Below are 18,104 nucleotides of genomic sequence, written 5' to 3' on the forward strand. Positions count from 1 at the left end.
ATATTGATCTCCATCAAATATGATTCAGTCTCACCAAAATCGGTTAATAAAGATGTGTTTTTGTCCGGTCGGCCACCACAAACACTACTCCGGTAGCGTCATAAAAATTAGAAAATTCTTCATTGGACGCTGAATTAATACACACCCCCAAGTGCAGGATGAGTCATTAAAATTTTAAAATCATTTTCCAGGAAATTAACTCTAAAATACCATCCAGAATACATACAAAACAGCGTCCTTTATCATTGTTGGGCCAGATGCTGGCGGATTGGTGACATATATAGTGCAAGGCATATGCAATTAAAACAAATAAACATTGATTTTGATTTCATGGGGTCTTTATCGCACAGGGGTGATACAGCGATGTTCAGGATGACAAAAATATGGTGTTTTTTTTAAAGTTAAACTATGTCAACCTGTTCTGATACAGCTCCTAAATAAAATGCCTGAACCTGAAAATGAGCATAAGTGACCTCTGTAATAAAACATGTCTTCTCTTGGTCATTATTTTCAGTATCAAACCAAAACGATAATCTTTTCCAAATATTTACTAAGGCTGTAAGTGTAACCAAAAAAACGTTGAATCATATTTTAGTTGCTCTAAGCAGATTTTGTATTGCAAGAGAGGATATTGTAAGAAATATGTTGTCTGCGAACTTTTTGCAGTCTTTTAAAGTGTAACTTAACACCTACTGACCTGTAGTGGTTTAATTTCTTCACCTTGCTTCAGTGATGTACATGTGTGGTCCACAAATTAGTAGTACATAGAGCAGATAAAGAGGGTCGTTTAAAAGAGTTCACTCTGATATACTAACTGATAAAAAGCAATATTGGGTTTGTATTTATTTTGTCTTGATGGATAACGGGTCAGATGTTGACAGTATCAGATCACTTGGAGATATTTTTGGCACGGCCACAGTGCTATTTAAAACATCAGCACACTCGGATATGGTGTCACTAACTATGAATCAAAGAGTTTTCTGTCTGGATTTCTGCAGTTAGGCTTAAAATGACACATTAGAAATCCACGTTAAAACAGTAAGAGATACCAGTATTTCAGGTGACCGCACATTCAGTGGATGCACTGCAGCCAGAACATACAGTAACTTTATGTTGTTTAGAGTTTGAGATATGTCCACAGTGGTTAGTTTACTGTGTTTAAATGTTCATTTGGCTGCTTTAGATTCCTCAGTGGGTGGTGAAAGACATTCTGGGTCACTTCAGTGAAATCACTACTGAAGCAGAGGTAGGCAAGCTGAGGTAAATTGACTATTCGCCAAACCCCTCCCCCTGAACAGCAGTAGTCCAATCATAGCTTAGCAAGCATAACGAGTCACAACAGGCCTGTCAAACTTTGGATTTGTAAGAGTCTCCATATAAAGAGTTTGGATCATGGTTTAATTTTTATTTTACCATTTTCAAAACAAAAAATACTGTTGTCTGCTAACGTAAAATGCAAACTTTATCATATCTGGCATTACGTTAGCTTAATTAGCTTGCTAGCTACAGGTGATGATATCTGCTAGAGTATTGCCATTTCAGCCGTCAAAATAGAGTCAGCCGGCTAGAGAACAAAAACCTGCTTTTGTCTACGTCTATTTAAAGTCAAGGACTATTTGTTTTTAAAATACTAAGAATCTTTAATGTATGTAAACTCAATGTAAACTGCAGAAGGGCAGGCCAATACATTAGCACAAAATGGCTCTTGGAAAGTGTTTAACATTGTAGATGAAGAAGACATATTTTAATAATCTCGCAAGGGGACATTCAATGTTTTATGGATGATATTTATTTCTGTAGCACAACTCATCCCTACTGTGACTAAGACCCATCTACATTAACCTATTGTTAAGGCTATCAGAGGTTGAATTTAATATCAGGTTATCTTTTAAAGACAGATATCCAAACTTTTATCATAATTGAAATGACATGCAAAGTTTAACAACTTTAACATCATTTGTCAGCAGAGCAGCCTCATGTTTGAATCCTGGCATCAGTTTAATCAAACTATTGTAGGTAGACTTTTGTGGTTCATTTACTATCTTTTAGCTGTTTGACTGCTGCAGATTGCCTACAACTCTTCTTTTATCTCCTGTCATTGATGTGCAATTCCATGTTTTACATTTCAAGAGCATGAAAGTGCAGAAATTACGTTCTTGTGAAAAAAATAAATAAAATAAAAGTATAATATCAAATTGAAACGTAACCCACAGACCACACAGTAAATTCTCCACACGCCCACTAGTTCAGAACAAGCAGAGGTCAGTTTGCTGCATGACTGTACTTGTTATGTCTTTTATTCATGTTTGCATTTGTGATGTTGGGTGTGGTCAACAAAATGGGATTATGGGCTTGTTTATTGCCACCATACTAGATCTAAATGAATGTGAACTCTTGAGACAAGGCTTTTGTATTCACTTCCTCTGGGAACCCAGCTGACTGTTTGTAGGTGGAGAACAAAGTGCATATGGTGTCTAGGAACCCTTTAAGCTTTTTGTTTGGGACTTTCCATATTTGGATTACTCTCTGACTGAAAGTATAGTCTAATTGTGGGTTTTAAGGATGTAAAATATCTGGATATTTCTTTGTTTCTCAGTGTCTGACACCAACTTTGCGTTGTAGATGTAGACATTTGTAAGGTTTTTTTTCTGTCTGTGACTTATCTCAGTTTCTGGTACATAGATGATTTTAGGGAGTGAAAGAAGTGGTGTCAGAGCAAGTAAAGATGCTGATTTTACTCACAGTTGGTAGCAGTTACGTAAATGAATCAGACAAAGCACAGGGGCAAAGTTCCTGTCTACCACCTCAAAAACCCAGGGGTTGGATTTTTGGTAGAGGCACGCTTGCGTACCAACATAATTATCTGTTTGCGAGTGGGGAAGCCAGCGAGGGTTCTTGTTGTTGCTGCTTGGGCTGAATGATTTGAAGAAAATATGTGATTGTGATTTTTATATTTTATTTTTTTTTATGACCAATATTGTGATCATTTCTTGCATCTTTATCCTACTTTTCTACATTATTTGAACCAAGTAAAACAATGCAGTTGCTTGATGTTGGGGTCCTCCCTGGGTTTTTCAGAGGAAAATTTAACAACTTCATGGTGTCTAACGCATGGCAATAATGATAAACTGGTAGTAAGTCACACCTGGCAATTTTTTATAACTTAGGAGCAAGAATCCAAAGAGTCCCAGATTCACAGCTTTTAATGTGATCAAATTAAAACTATGATATGGTGTGTGTAAAAGATTAACGGTAGACTGTCTGCCAGCTGTCATTTCACATGCCAACCAACAAGCAACCTGCTAGCTAACCTGTCTGAAATTGAGCTTGTTTATGTAGAGAAATACTTGCAGCTCTTTTGGTTTGAAAATTACACAGCCTTATTTCGTTAAATATCAAATTATACAGACAGGTTTTTCCCTCTTTGACAAAACCATCTTTGGCTAAGTGTAAATAATGTAGACACCAGCACACAGAGAGCATATCAACCAGAAAACAGACAAGAGAATTAGTGTTAATAAGCTACTGAGTAAATGTGTCGGTCACTGTTGTCATTATTGTGAGATGTAAGAGGCCGCTAGAAAATACTGAACTGTGTTTTCAGAGTTTGATGTGTGATAAGCAAGCTGGCTAGAATAAACCCAAGTTATATCTGGTGATTGTTTTCAAATGAGACAATCATAACTGGTGGAAGTTGTCACCTGCTACAGCTTGTTAAGATACTTTTAATCATGTAAAATGTAATTAAATCATTGCTATTGCAATTTGAACATTTCACTCTTTTTTTAGATCATAATTTCTATATAAAAACAATTCATCATTCAGCCGTAGCTGCTACACTAGTGCTGTTCCTACTCGCCTTGAGGGCACCTGCACATTGGGGGTTTGATTAGGGGAATAGCATGAAACTCGCTCCCAGCACCCCTCTAACCACCAATAGGGTTAGCAGTAACATGGATGAAAGGGCACAGGGCATTCCCAATGGGAAGGAAACAAGGAATAGTCCTTGAAATAGATTTAATATGAAGCTGTCAGAGGACAGAAACATGGCTTCTGGCACTAGACAGCTGTTTTAAGCCAGCGTTAATCCCATGGGCTGCATTGACCATGTCTGAACAGGCTGAGAAAAGATCATCAACCCGCAGAAATTCAAAACAACAGAAGGAAAAAAGATGTCATGGGGCTGATCACACTATTTGATTGACGGTATACAACACAGTGGTGAGCGCTTGAAAGGAACAGATGGTGGGAAAAAATGGATAGGCTGATGCTGTCTAAAATTTTAATAACAAATGTAATTTCTCTCAGTAGAGCGTGGCAGCATCCAACTGACATTTGTGAATTAACTTGAATATAGCAAAGTGTTACTCTCAGTTTGAAGCTGTGAAGCTGTTATGCCACTTATGTTGGATATAACAGAAAGCCTCTCAGGTTGCCAGGCTTTGACGCTGTGTTAGAGAGGACAAACATGAGGCTCGAGAGCTGCAGGAGTGTAATTCACTGCTGATTTGTTGGCTAATTTTCAAGCCTCTGATACATCCATGCCCCGCAAGGCCCCATCTGTAATACCATGACCTATTTGTGTATAATCAGCAGCAGATCGCTTGCCTGGCATGTTAAACTGCATTTCTTCACTTGATTTCTCATAACCATTCAGCGCAGTATGGTTAGCAGCTTTTGAAAGGGAAAGAATTGTATTCTTTATAATCAACCAATGGTATGATGTCCATGGCTGTGTTGCTTCCAGCTGGCGCGCCATCAGTCAGTTGCAGTGATATCTATCAGCCTTTGACCGGAGACGATGTTACTGGCAGGTCAGGCATGAAACGTGGAAGTCTGTTGTGCTTAAAGGCAAGTAAGAACATTGCAAGAAAATCCCCGCTACATTTCTGAGTCGGCTCACTTCCTGAGGTGCATTTTACCAGACCATTTTACATTTTACACAAGCCTTTGAAAGTTTATCCCTTGTCTCCATGATAAATTTAAGCATTTAAAGCTTCACTTTCTTGTGATTGATTGGCATGTAAAATTGATCTGTAAATTCAAATAAATTATTCTTATAGTTTCTGTTGTCCACAGCTGCATTATACTTTATGAAAACACCCTTCAGTTCATTAAATTCCTGCTGCACTCTGAAGGCAGCAGGACACATGTATAAATCTGCAGCCTCTGATTTGAGAAGTGCTGCGTCACAGCGCAGTGCCATTACATACGACCATTCACTGTGTTTAACACACCTGCAAATGACACAAAGCTGCTACAGAATAACCACAAACACATCAGACAGGTCTGTTATAACACCGGTGCTCATCAGTCCTGTGTGTCACAGCCCCTTTTCCAACTTGAAATGCATTATAGTGCACTTGCTGTTGCATCACATCAGTTACAACATGATGTAACCATTTACATCAACTACAGCAGAATTATGTCTATCGTCATTTTACTAATTAGCTGTTTAAAACCCCACACCATCTGCCTCTGGCTGCAGATCTGTGGTGCTGTGTTCACATCTTGTCATTCTGCACCATCCAGAAAGGATTTGATGAATTGTACAAATGTGGTTAACAGTCTCTCCTCGAAGGCATTTGCAGTGTTGCACTCGGGTTGAACACATGAGAAGTGACAGAAGCACTTGTGTAAAGAACGAAAAAAGAGAGCTTGAGAGTGAAGTTCAAACCCTGCCTACTTTTACGCCTCTGCACACCTGCCCATTTCTACGTAAAGTGGACGTGATTGTTCGATTGCCTGTTTCAGAAAGTTATTTCCAGTAGGATCACTGAGGCCTCAAGTCTACCTCGGCATCCTATCGTGACAAGAAACTAACCTTTACCTTTGATACTATTTATTAGGAATACAGTATAATTTTTGCATTTTCTCACAGGATGCTTTAGGGACTAGATCACAGCATAAACACAAGTGATTGAAAGAAATAGCTGAGCCTCTACAGCAACGATCTGCAATCTGAGACAGGTGAATTATCCTGCACTCTGTCAGTGTACCTCAGTGTCTGGAGGTCTCGGGTAGTCTCAGCATCAGCTGATGAAATCTACTGCTTGCTGAGAAGTTGCTTCTCAGCCCACACAGTGACAGTAACTGTCACATTGATCAGTGTTTCCAACAGTGCGAGTCCTTCAACAACACGGTGTGTGTTTGGACTCTGCATCGCCTCAGTTCATTTTAAACTTGACCGGACTGGACATCTTGACAGTAAGGGCCTGCGGAGCATTGGTGCCTGACAGTCGGTCCGCTTATTTTGTTGTGGGAACAGGCTTTTCAGCTTTTAATGACTCCAGACCTGTCGCAGCACAACAACACCATTTTTGATTTGGTTGGTCCAGTCTGGGCGATCCAGTCCAGGACAGAAATATGAGATCGGCAACCAATGGAGGTTTAGCTCAAAGTGAAAAGAAAGAGAATGAAGCAGAAAATCTTTTTAACAACTAAATTTACAAAAAATATTTTACATTAGAATAAACATCAAACCCCTCGTGTTTACCTTGGTAAGTATACTTTTCTTCAGAGGAATATATTTCTGATATAACTTTAATATTCCAACTTATCTATCAATACACATGTAAATATTGAACCTGTTGATCATTCTTTTCATTATCCACATGTCTATGTTTTTAAAAACAAAATATTTGAATATGCCCATTACTATTCCCATCAACACCAATCATTTTGGCACTAACAAGTATGGAATTACAATATGAAATAGTTTCCTTTTAATAATGTCACATTATCAAGATAATCGTGAGAACAGGCAGCAGATTTCATAAGGACTTTATTTCTTTAGTAGAAGGTACTTCTAATGCAACTGTCTACAGGCAGAAACCTCAGAGGCCTCAAAACCTGCACAAATAAAACCAAAAGTATCTGCCTGGATTAATACCACTTGGAGTAAGTGGGAGAATATGTTTTTTCTATAACTTAAGAACCCCATTTATCCCCTTTTAACAGCAGGGCTAAAGGGAGGTGATGTCAGTTTGTCCATCTGTCTGCTTCATCCCTCTGTTCATCCGTCTGTTCCCATTGGAAAATTCAGAATAGTTTTAATAACCCCCCTGAAATATCTAGTGCCTCCATCAAGTCTGACATTTTCCCTGACGAGCACTCTGGTCCTTGGCAATCTCATTTTTGCATGAAGATTGCTACGAATGTCAGTCCCCAGTGGGGAAAACATATTTCTGAAGTTTGTTCCATCCAAAAGTTTTCTTTTGTGGCATTGAATTACCTAACAACTACTGAGGCTTCAAGATTCAACACTTTTAGCCTTGTTGGACAATAAAATGGGGCACTATGTAATATCTTAACTTCACGCTGCAACTAACAACTATTTTGTCGATTTAATCAATGAATATTTTGGAAAATGTCCATGGAGACGTCACTATATTGCATTTTTTTGCCCAAAACCCAAAAATTAAGACTTAGGATAATATTAAACAGAAAAACAGCAAATTATTATTATCTTTTGACTTAAAATGATTAATCAATTATCAAAATAGTTGATAATCAACAACAGTAGATGTCTTTAATAACACTGTACTTGCAAGTTAATTGCAGAGACCTTGGAAAATAAAGCAAAACTAACAGGGATGTTAAAATTAATGACCAAAAGGTGTGTTGCAAACATCCATCAAAGTTTATAGATGGCTCTCTGGTTCAACTTTGACCTGCTAACCTGTTTGCTTTTTTTCTGTGTTTTTCTTACCTTTATTTTACCAAGAAGTCCCATTGAGATCAAAGATCTCTTTTACAAGAGAGACCTGACCAAGGTAGCAGCCATACATAAACACAATATATTAAAATGCAACAAAAACAACTAACAAAGTACAACTATTCAAACACATTGTTGGCAAGAAAAACAACCACATGCCTCTTTTACCACATTCTTTATGACGCTCTTAAATTTATCAATTGATACACGTCTCTAATTTGGGAGACTTATGGGAATACGGCTCATACAAATAGGAATTACTAGCAGTTTCCAAGTCGTGCACACATTAACATCAACATCAAAATTACGTGTGAGAACATTTTTCTGAAAGCTCCAATATATTCAGCTTGGTGCTTTTATACTACAGAAGTGCCTAAAAAAGAAAGCAAACATAGATGCATCTTGTCAGCCAAAGTCATTTACCATTTATAGCGCTATATCATCAATGCACAGAATTTTGTGACCCTCAAATGGCCAGCTGTTGTCAGATAATGAATTTTTCAGTTGATCAGCTCTAATCACATTTGCTTAAGTGTCTGGTATGTAGCATTTACCCACAGCCAGTTGCTTTGTCAATAAGCGCCTTTTTACATACAGAGAAACTTAATCTGTAGCCCTCACAGTGCTCGAGCTGTATTTTACTGTCTGTGGCAGCAGCAGTGCCTCGACTCCTCATCATCTCATGCCTGCTCCCAGACAAAGAGTGTTACTCCATCACCAACACTATTCACGTGTAAGTGCAGCCCCACGTTGCGCTGGCCTACTGGTCCACTCCATCTCCTCAATGTAGGTCACGTACAGCTGCTGTAGGAGCATTTGTTTGCCTAGCTGCCACCTCTCATTACACAACCCCATCACCCAACATGTGCAGTGTGGGGGTCATGATAAAGGCCATTCCTTAAAGTGTTAAAGTTCCTCAAGTGTAACGTGGAGCGATTATATTATTAATGCTGAGGCAACAGCGTTATAGAAAGCAGAACGCACTGTGCAGAAGCCATAATGTTTTTCTGCTCAAAAACCTTCCTCTTTTTAAAGGGAATTTATCACCTGTAAAGATCTGAGTGTATAAATTGACTGCCAGACTACTTCATTGAGAAGCAGGAAACCTTTAAAGAGAATATCTTGACTGGAAATGTGCACACTGTACATTTTCTCTTTATATCTGTCTAGAGGGGGCTAGATATTTCCCTCAGAGGCTCAGATTTATTTGCCATTACTGTGACTTTTATTTGCCCCTCTGTCTCCACTGAACTCAGTCTGACTTGTGGGGGGGGGGGTAGTGTAACACAGCGTCTCTCGGAGGGAGAAGACACTTTGCGGTCAGATGGGTCAATCCTATTCATGATGATGATGCCCAGGAGGAGAACACATGCTGTGTATGTGTGAGGGTACTTTGCTTGTTATCACATTTATCAGACAGGCTGTGCCCATTTCTGTATGCTGTATCTGTTCGTCACGTAGACATGGCATTGGCGAAGTGTAATTTGGTTTTTGCCCAGTCTCAAGCTGGCTACAACTTAAGCCCCGTATTTTAGACTGTATTTGTTTACATTTGGGCAGATTGTGACTATTAAAAGTAAGCCAAAATAGCGATTCGCAGCCTCTGCAGTAACTATCACTGGATTATTTTGATACGAAAACTTAAGAACATGATGATTCTCAGGCAAGATGTGGAGTTATAAAGAGTATCTCTTTTCCTATGATTTCTGGGATCAATATTTTTCTCTTCTGTGATATACATTGCCACATGAAAAAAATATAGGAATTTCCCCCTGATTAATTAATTATATTGCTCTATTTATAAAGAATTAAGCATCCCATCATTATCAAAGTAAATAAAAATAGAAAATAAAAATTTTATTTTTAGTCTGAAGACCTCTTTTGAGTGCAAACCATTCTTTCTTATACTTTAATGCAGTAATTTGAACAAAATAATAAAAATAAAAGAGCAGCTATACACCAGCCTTCTGAGTTGTTTACAAAAGTTACTTTTTCTTTTTGCAACCAAATCCATGTTTGGGTAGTTTTCTACTATTCCTCACTTATTTTCAAGTTGTCGTCGACAACAGATGGGTGGAGCTTTGGTTGTTTTAAAAAAACTAAGAACAATATTGTGATTGGTGGTTTTCTGTGCATGCAGAGCTTGCTTATCAGTCACTACTAACAAACTCTGTGTATCCCAGTTCACTCTTAAATCGGAGTAAATTGTGATTCATCAGTCAAACTTCTCATGGATTAGTCATGGAAAATGAGAAGTTTTCAGAAAAAAAGTTGTGGTGTTTGAGTTAATTTGGCTTGCTTGACATTGCACATCCTGCGATGTGACTATTGGGCATAGGTGCAGTGCACAGATGATGCTGAAACGATATATTGCGCAGCCAAACTATAATAACTAACCTCCTGTTGTTTTAAGAACACCAGCATGCACCTGTCCCTTTCACCTCAAACGGCATCTTTGCATCATGTTTGAAAACCTGTGCTTTATTAGCAGTCACATGACTGGAAAGGAGGGTAGATAGAGAACAACAACAAATATTGTGGTTCATGGCAGGCACCTTAACCCCTAAGCCACCAGGGCTCCCCGTTCTCAGATCTTATTTCAGTTTATCAGTAAAAGGTTCTAATTAAACTTAAGTCACGTCCTTAAATAAAATCCTTAAATCAGTAACATTTGTTAATGTATTTCAAAGCTCTGAGGATTTCCTTGAAGTATTTTTTTTTTACCCAAATTGTTGGTTGCAAGCATCCATCCCAGGTTACAGACTGACTCTCTAGTTCAACTCGCTACTGTACTTTACCTATGCACCTACATCCTACTGAACTACCTTTTTACTGACATCTCAGGTGTGCTCATTTTTAACTTCAAATAATGTTGTATAGAAAAGTGGCTAAACTGCTCTGTGATGATCTGACTGCTTGTGTTTCTTGCCCCATTGGACTCACTGTTAAAGCTCAGAAATTGCCTTTGTGCGAACAGTGTTATAATTAGATAGGAATTATAGCAACTACGCTAATAAGGCCCAAGTTGTAACAAGCCAGAAATATATTTTTTTAAAAGACTTGGGAGGAAAGCTCAAAACCATGAAATGCACAAATATAGCTTATTATTTTTTTAATAACTAATGCAAATGATAAAAATAAGACCAGAGTTTAATAAACTGGTGGTACCCCTTCAAGAACCATTGGGAGCATCCGGTGTTCATCAGTGTCTCAATACATCATAATGACAAAAACACACATTGTCTGTCAGTCATCATGTCACTGCTTGCTTGCTTGTTCCTGATAACATTGAAATGAGCTTGAATGATCTGTGGCGGATTATATTTGATGTGGTTTTGTGAGCTGCTGCCTCCATATTACTCCTTGCTTTTTTTTTTATCATATAGACACAGGCATGAATCATTTAAACATGGTATGCGTGTGCACATGATCACTGAAGTGTGATGTCAAAGAGAGCTTGGAAAAATTATTCAAACATTTATCCATGATTATTTGTTTATCAAAGTGTTATAGATGTATTGGCTGGATACAGGAGAACTTATGAAATCTTTATAGTGTATTTTAGTAAGTAATATGAGTGGATGGCAAAAATGAGACTCCAAAATGGATTTCAAAGTCGTGGTCAAACCCAAGACCAGCTTCCCAAAATAGCTCAATGTTGAATATTTACAGTGCCTGTTTTCCCTTTTTTCTAGCCAACAACTGTCCACCCCATCACCACCATCTCCTCGTCAGCACATACCCTGAAGGCTCTTTGTGATTTGGAAAATAATTTTCTCTGCTGTGGTTTCTTGGTTACTGGATTTTTTTTTTTCTTCCAAATCCAATGAAGTCATACTTCATCTTCCTCTCTCCGCATGCATCAGTGATGTTTCTTTGTCGTTGCAGAGGCTCGTGTCCAGAAGCACAGCCTGCAGATGACGCAGAACCTCCTGCAGGAAGAAGTGGCACGTGCTGAGGAGCATTCAGAGGTAAAAAAGAAACGAACAAAACGCTTCTTAAATGGAGCTCTATCCTCTTGTTCTTACTGAGAATCAAAGAGTCTTTCATCACTTTGGCAGCACAGTTGTGGATGATTCTTGAAAAGCCTGCAGTCTCTCTGACAGCCCACCCACTTCTGTGCAATCTGATCTCTAAAGACATGAGACATATACATACAGTGAGCAGTCCACCAACATCTGAGAGCAACTTAAACCCACTTCCACCATGGCAGCCTCTGCAGAAATCCCTCCACATAATGTACACGTGTTCTGCCAATCCTGCATTCAGATTTTACAGTTTTATGGATGTTTTTAAATGTTCATTTTCCAAGTGATTCGTCTTTGTTCGTTCAGCGAGTGTTGATGTAGCACAAAAAATTTAAGATGGGGATTAGATGTTTTTGTCTGAGTGAAAGAAGAGTCCATTTTGTACAGAAAACTGGGGAAAGAGACATAAGGAAAATGTGGCTGTGTTTGAGGTGGATATTAACATTTTGTAGGTGACTCGTGCTTGGCAGATCAACAAACCACATCCCATCCTTACGGGTCACTGCTCCATCTGAGTGGGAGAATAAACTATACTGTCAATCACATCACATGCTCACATGAGCATCTCAGATTAGGTATTCATTTGGCTGTTTGGCCTTTACATTAGGGTACAAAATCACAAAGCACGTTCTCCCATTTACCCCTGGTGGTATATGTGCATGCAGAGACTGTCTGTAGAGAGATGTGATGTGCCTCTACCACAAGAGAGAAGAGGTAGGCTAAGTTTCTGTTTTGTTTGTGGCGCTTACAGTATTGAAAAATTTGAGAAAATAATACAACATGCTTTTTGAGGAACATTGTCCTAGTTACTCAGTATAATCCCCGAACCTCAGCGTGAACAGTGCTTTTTTTTTTAACGTTTGGCAGGAAATAATTCCCAATCAAAATGATTAAAAACAATGTGGTCTTAAGCAGAATCAGAAAATGACTAGACAGATTCAAAATGAATTATCCGGTGACCTTAATGCATTCAAACCTGTCTAATAGATCAAGTTGTGTTAGAATGATGAGATCATCATTGTCACTTTACTTTAGTGTAGCAGACCGCTTGGTGCAAAAGCTGTATGTTCATATTCTCATGATTACCTGTTCACTGACACTCGCGTGTAGATATGTATTGTATAACTCCCATCACAAAACTACGTTGTTACTTTAACATTCATGTACTGACTTGACATGCGTGCACACGACAAAGACCGCACACACAGCCGTTTTAAAAAACCTGTTTAAAACCTGTTTTTCATGATTCTGTCAAATCCATAGTGAATCTCAGTCAGTGGTGCCTTATTCTGTGTGTGTGTGCTCTAGAGATTTATGGACCAAGATAACAACATCTCTTAATACAGTCTTCCTCAAATAATCTAAGTAGATATTGTAGTTTTGACTCTGTTGATCTCGCCTAGTCAGCTCATGGTGGATTATAGGTGGAATTTTCACAGGCTGTGTTTGTTAACAGGATCATTGTTTTACTGGAATTAAACTGCAAAGCACATCTTTATGGTTCAACATAAAAAAAACATGCATATTACTGAAAAATATTGCAAAAACCCAACCTATTTTATTTTCTGGTCTTGTAGTTTTTGGTGTCTAATCATTAACCAGTTTTCTTTTCTCGAGAAAATTCATTTCAAACAGACGATTTTAAATAAATTTGCATAAAGTGTTAATGTCACTGTTCTGTCGTAGGCTGATACTGACTTGTTGTATTAAATCACGCATAAACTTTCTACCTGACGACTCCTTATCTGTAAAGTTTTGTATTTCACCTTGGCTTGCTGAACGAGCTACCAAACAACCTGTGAAAACTGCATTGCTACTGTCAGATTAGCTAATTTGATGACACCTGTATTTATTGGTGGGGACGCTTAGAACGTCTTAATAACACAAGTCCCAGAGTTTTACTACTTTTTAGAAATAAATTTGAGGTTTTTACACTGCATGATTCAATTTTGATGTCTACTTTAGAAATCACTGTAGCCATACATTTACTGGTACAAACCCAAATAGGTTTCTTCTTCGAAATGCCGGCTGTCCAGCTCCTCCAGGTTGCATCAACATGTGACATATGTGCCTAATTAACTTGCAGTGTGCAGATGAGCCTGCTCTTGTTAAATTAATTTATTCCCGAATGTGCATGCGTCGTTTCCGGTGAATCCTCTGTGCTCGCGCAGTACACTCTATTTGAACCCAGTCCGCGAATGGTGGACTCGACCACTGACGATCCAACCACTCTATAAAGAAGTAACTGATGAGTTTGATGAATTTAATGGCCTATGATTTGATTGATGAATGATTTAAAACTGAATAAATTCCAGCCATAAATGGAATCAAAAATTGGGTGTGATATAGTCCCGTCTCGGTAACCCTGCCCGCTCAGTTGTCAAACAAACAGCATCCTACCCACTCAGAGGCCTGGAGGCTAAAAGAGCATTTCTGATGTTTCAGTAAGGAAAAATATTAACAATCAATTTGTGGTTCAGTTAAGCCTTTAAAGATCAAGTGTTACCTTATGTATACAGTATCAGTGTTTGGCATTTTCCTGATCTGCACTGTCAACAGAAGGTCCTTGTTAGAATAAAACAGTATCTGTTATCCTTGGACCGTCTACATCATTTGTCTTTTTCCTTCAGCTTCAGCTGCACATTTACTAGAATTAATAACTTTCACCTGTTACGTGCTGCACTAACAAGTGCTCCTGTTTAAATCCTGCATGTTCTTCTGGCCTCAATCAGAACAGCGATCGAGTCTTGTTCACAGATGAAACCCACACTGCTGCTCAAGGCTTGGATTGATTCACTCACTACACCTCCCCCACCTCACATGGCTTCGATCAATACTGCCATGACTCAGTCATTAGAGCGCCTGGCCACTGATTGATTAAGCAACACCCAGCACCATCCAAACAGCCTCGCTGAACGAATGCTGAGAGAGCACCACAGCACATTTGTTTACGAGACGGACACATCAGTACATATTAGGTACACGTCTGTAAGTTCATGCCTTCTGGGGGTTTTTTTTTGTTTTGTTTTTTTAATAAATAATTCATAAAAATGAGTTTCCAATAATTGTATGTTGAAGACCAATTCCACATTTTTAGGTTGTATAAAACAAATCCTTAAAATTACACTTCTCTGCATGTAGGTTACGTGTTTCAGTAGACCTGAATCAATACAAAGACATCTCTTCAATGTGTCTTGTTCTGTGACTATCTCCCCTGATCTCAGTAGTTTGAGATTAAGCCCCCAGACGCTCGTGGCTTCAGTGGAAAAACCCTCCCTTTGATTTATTGTAATAGTTCTACAACAAATACAGCAGCTTCCAAAACATCATCTTTAAGAATTAGGATGTATTCACAGCACTGTGACAGTGAAAAGCTGTTTTTCCTTGGCCTCGGTGTCAGACAAAAAATTCCCCGTCTTTGAAGACTCTGGCCAAAAGCTGCTTCTTCTTCTTCTGTCGCCCAAAGTCAAACAAGCTTCCTTATTAGGAAGATTCCTTGTCAGGTACCAACATGAAAACAGATATCTGATGAAGTAAACCAAACTTAAACTTGTTGTTGATGTGTAAATCACTCACAGGAGAGTTGCTGCGGTTCAAATGACCCTTGTTGTACTTTATTTGTACAGATATTGTGCTGAGCTGAGGGCAGAGTAGACTGGTTTGGGTTTTCACTTGTTTACAGCTTCAGTGTCTCAGTGTCATACAACACTGCTGCCAAAGTGATGTTTTCCCTTGTCGTGGTCCTTGTTGAGCACACATTTATAAAGCTGAAAATATGGCTTAATAATTAAGAGACTCTTCTTGTAAATCTGATAAAGAAAACCATTTTTTTTTGTTTCTATTATATGTCAAAGATCAAGTTACTCTGAATAAAGAGATTGTAAGTAAAAAGTGAGGAACTGTGTGGAGAATGTAAACAAAAAATAACAAGCTGAAACATTTCTCACCTATAACTAATTAAAATGCTAGTGTTGGATAAAACTGATTAGGTTTAATGGCATTTTTGTTTATTAATCAAAATGACGGTATCAGAAGAAGAAATTGGACGATTGATGTGGTATTTGTTTATCTGATTTGCATGTATCTACAGTAGAGTTGCGTTATTGTCATTATCAATTAATCTGCAGATTATTTTCTTAATCTTTTTGTCTGTAAAATAACAGAATATTGTGAAAAATGCCAAAAGGATATTAAATAAATTGAGTTTATTACATGCAAATAATTCTCACAAGCTGGAACCATCAAACATTTGGCATTTTTGCATGAAAAGGTTTCATAAATGATTAATCCGTTATTGAAATTGTTGCCGCTGATTGTTCTGTTGATGGACTAATTGATTATGTCAGATCTAAATATCCTGTGTAACCTAATTTCTCACAGTGACCTTGTTTGTCCTGTGCATGTAGACCCATAGCTCTTTTAATGAGTGCTAAAACTTGTTTGTTTAAAGATACTGATACTCGTATCTAAATTCTAAAACAAGAGAAACTGCTCTGAAATGTAAAAGCTGGTGTTATTCCATATATTTCTTATTGTTAACATATCCAACACCCTGCCAGTCCTTCACTTGGTACTGTAAATCTTTCAAATCATCTCACAGATATATAGTTATAAATATATAAAGGCTTAGTAGTTTACTAAAACACCTGGACACTGTAGTTTTTAGCAAACATTAATCAAACAATAGCATAATAGTAGCAATCAAATAGTGCATTTGTTGGGGGACTATTTTTAACTGCATATTTATACAACATGTCACAGAGTGTGACAGTGTGACTCATTGATGTATTTTTAATGGTTTACAGACAACAATGGAGCTCTTCCTCACAGAGGAATACGTGTTACTTCTCACATGTCCTTTTATTAAAAGTCGCTTGTCACTGGTCAACCGTCTCACTTGATTGGTGGAGTTTCTGGTTTATTGCATCTCCTCCCACAGTGTCTTCCCCCACTGAGAGCTTCTCCATCTGGCATGGACGCCATTAAATAACATCAGGTTGCAGTGACTGTATTGGCCTTCTTGGCCTTACTGCCAACGTACAACAGCTGTTACCTGCAAAGCTCATTTAATTTCATCTAGAGTGTACAAAAAGTAATCTGCACTAAAGTGCGGCTTTGTAATACAGCACCAAAAGGTGTCTTTGTCCTCTCAGCTTGTAGTTGAAATAAAGCAGTATAATTGTGCAAAAATACTAATAAACTCCATCCAAGAAGCAGCTCATTGGGATGAATAGCACTTTGCATTTGTCATTGTTGGCTTGTGCTAATTTTCTTTAATAGTGATTTATATGGAGGAGAATAAATGGCAGACCAAACTGGAGGCAAAACGAATAGACAATCGATTAGTCAGAAAGTAACTGTATATTCTTCGGGGTTTATTCAGTCAGACAAAACAAAATATTACATTATGTCACCTTTTGGTGAGTTTCACAGTATTCTGACATTTTATTGACAAAATTAGTTATTGAAGATGAAAATCTAACTTTGTCAAATGATTAAATAACACACCAGTTAGTCCTTAAAGTTGTTCATCTGATTTTAAATGAGCTATTTTTGTCAGTGTATGTCAACAAAATATATTTATATTAACGACCAATTATTATATTCATATTTCTCCACACATTTTCTAACTGTTTATTAGCAATCTTTTTTTCACAGTAACTTGATCTTTGACACATAAGATCAAATAAGACGCAACACGATTTCTGCTGGAGAATCCTGATTTTTAAGGCAGAATGTGCAGTTTTTTGTTTCCTCATAGTACAAATGTGTCTGAGCTTTACAAATAGTAAGCTCTGAAATAGACAGATCAGAAATACAATGACGCACAGCTGAATGTAATGATCTCTCCCTTTCATCCCACCGCACGGATTTCACAGTAATACTTTCCCTGTCCAGAGTCTTTGTCATGCTCATGTTTTCTTGTAAAAACCCTGTAAGAAACCTTTTTATGTGTCTACATGACCATGAAATCAGGTTCCACCAGCTGAAGTGTTGCTCTGTTAACTGTGTTTCTCTAATCCCTTATACCGATAATGGAAAGCTCATTTACATGGCATCTAAGAAATCAGGTTACTGGAGACAGTGCATGTAAAAACACATGGAGCACAATACTGGCTACAAACGTCCCACTCCTCGCCTTTGTGAACTTGAAGAATGTAATCAACTGACCAAAATGTGAATAAACTCTTTCCAGGCCTGTAAAACTAAGTCAAAATTGGCACTGTGGTTAATACAGTGATTACTTCACAAATATAACGTCTGTCCTCGACGTTCAGCTTGAGGCTTGTCAAGTCCTGGGAACACATACAGAGACAGATCACAAGGCTTTCAAGCTTTGCCAAATGAAACATAGACCA

The 18,104-nt window shown here is 38.0% G+C and overlaps 1 protein-coding gene across 1 annotated transcript in view; it reads left to right on the plus strand.

Moving 5' to 3' along the window:
- Window positions 1–18,104, plus strand: part of vps37d (VPS37D subunit of ESCRT-I) — a 40,681-nt gene that overhangs the window by 11,061 nt on the left and 11,516 nt on the right. The window contains exon 3 of the mRNA XM_038708242.1: window positions 11,606–11,688. Within this exon, the coding sequence (XP_038564170.1) occupies window positions 11,606–11,688 (83 nt within the window). The remainder of the gene's footprint in view (window positions 1–11,605; window positions 11,689–18,104) is intronic.

The sequence above is a fragment of the Micropterus salmoides genome, unplaced genomic scaffold (assembly GCF_014851395.1).
Source record: "Micropterus salmoides isolate LMB-PRFRI ecotype aquatic unplaced genomic scaffold, ASM1485139v1 Ms_hic_scaffold_9, whole genome shotgun sequence".
Classification (NCBI taxonomy): domain Eukaryota; kingdom Metazoa; phylum Chordata; class Actinopteri; order Centrarchiformes; family Centrarchidae; genus Micropterus; species Micropterus salmoides.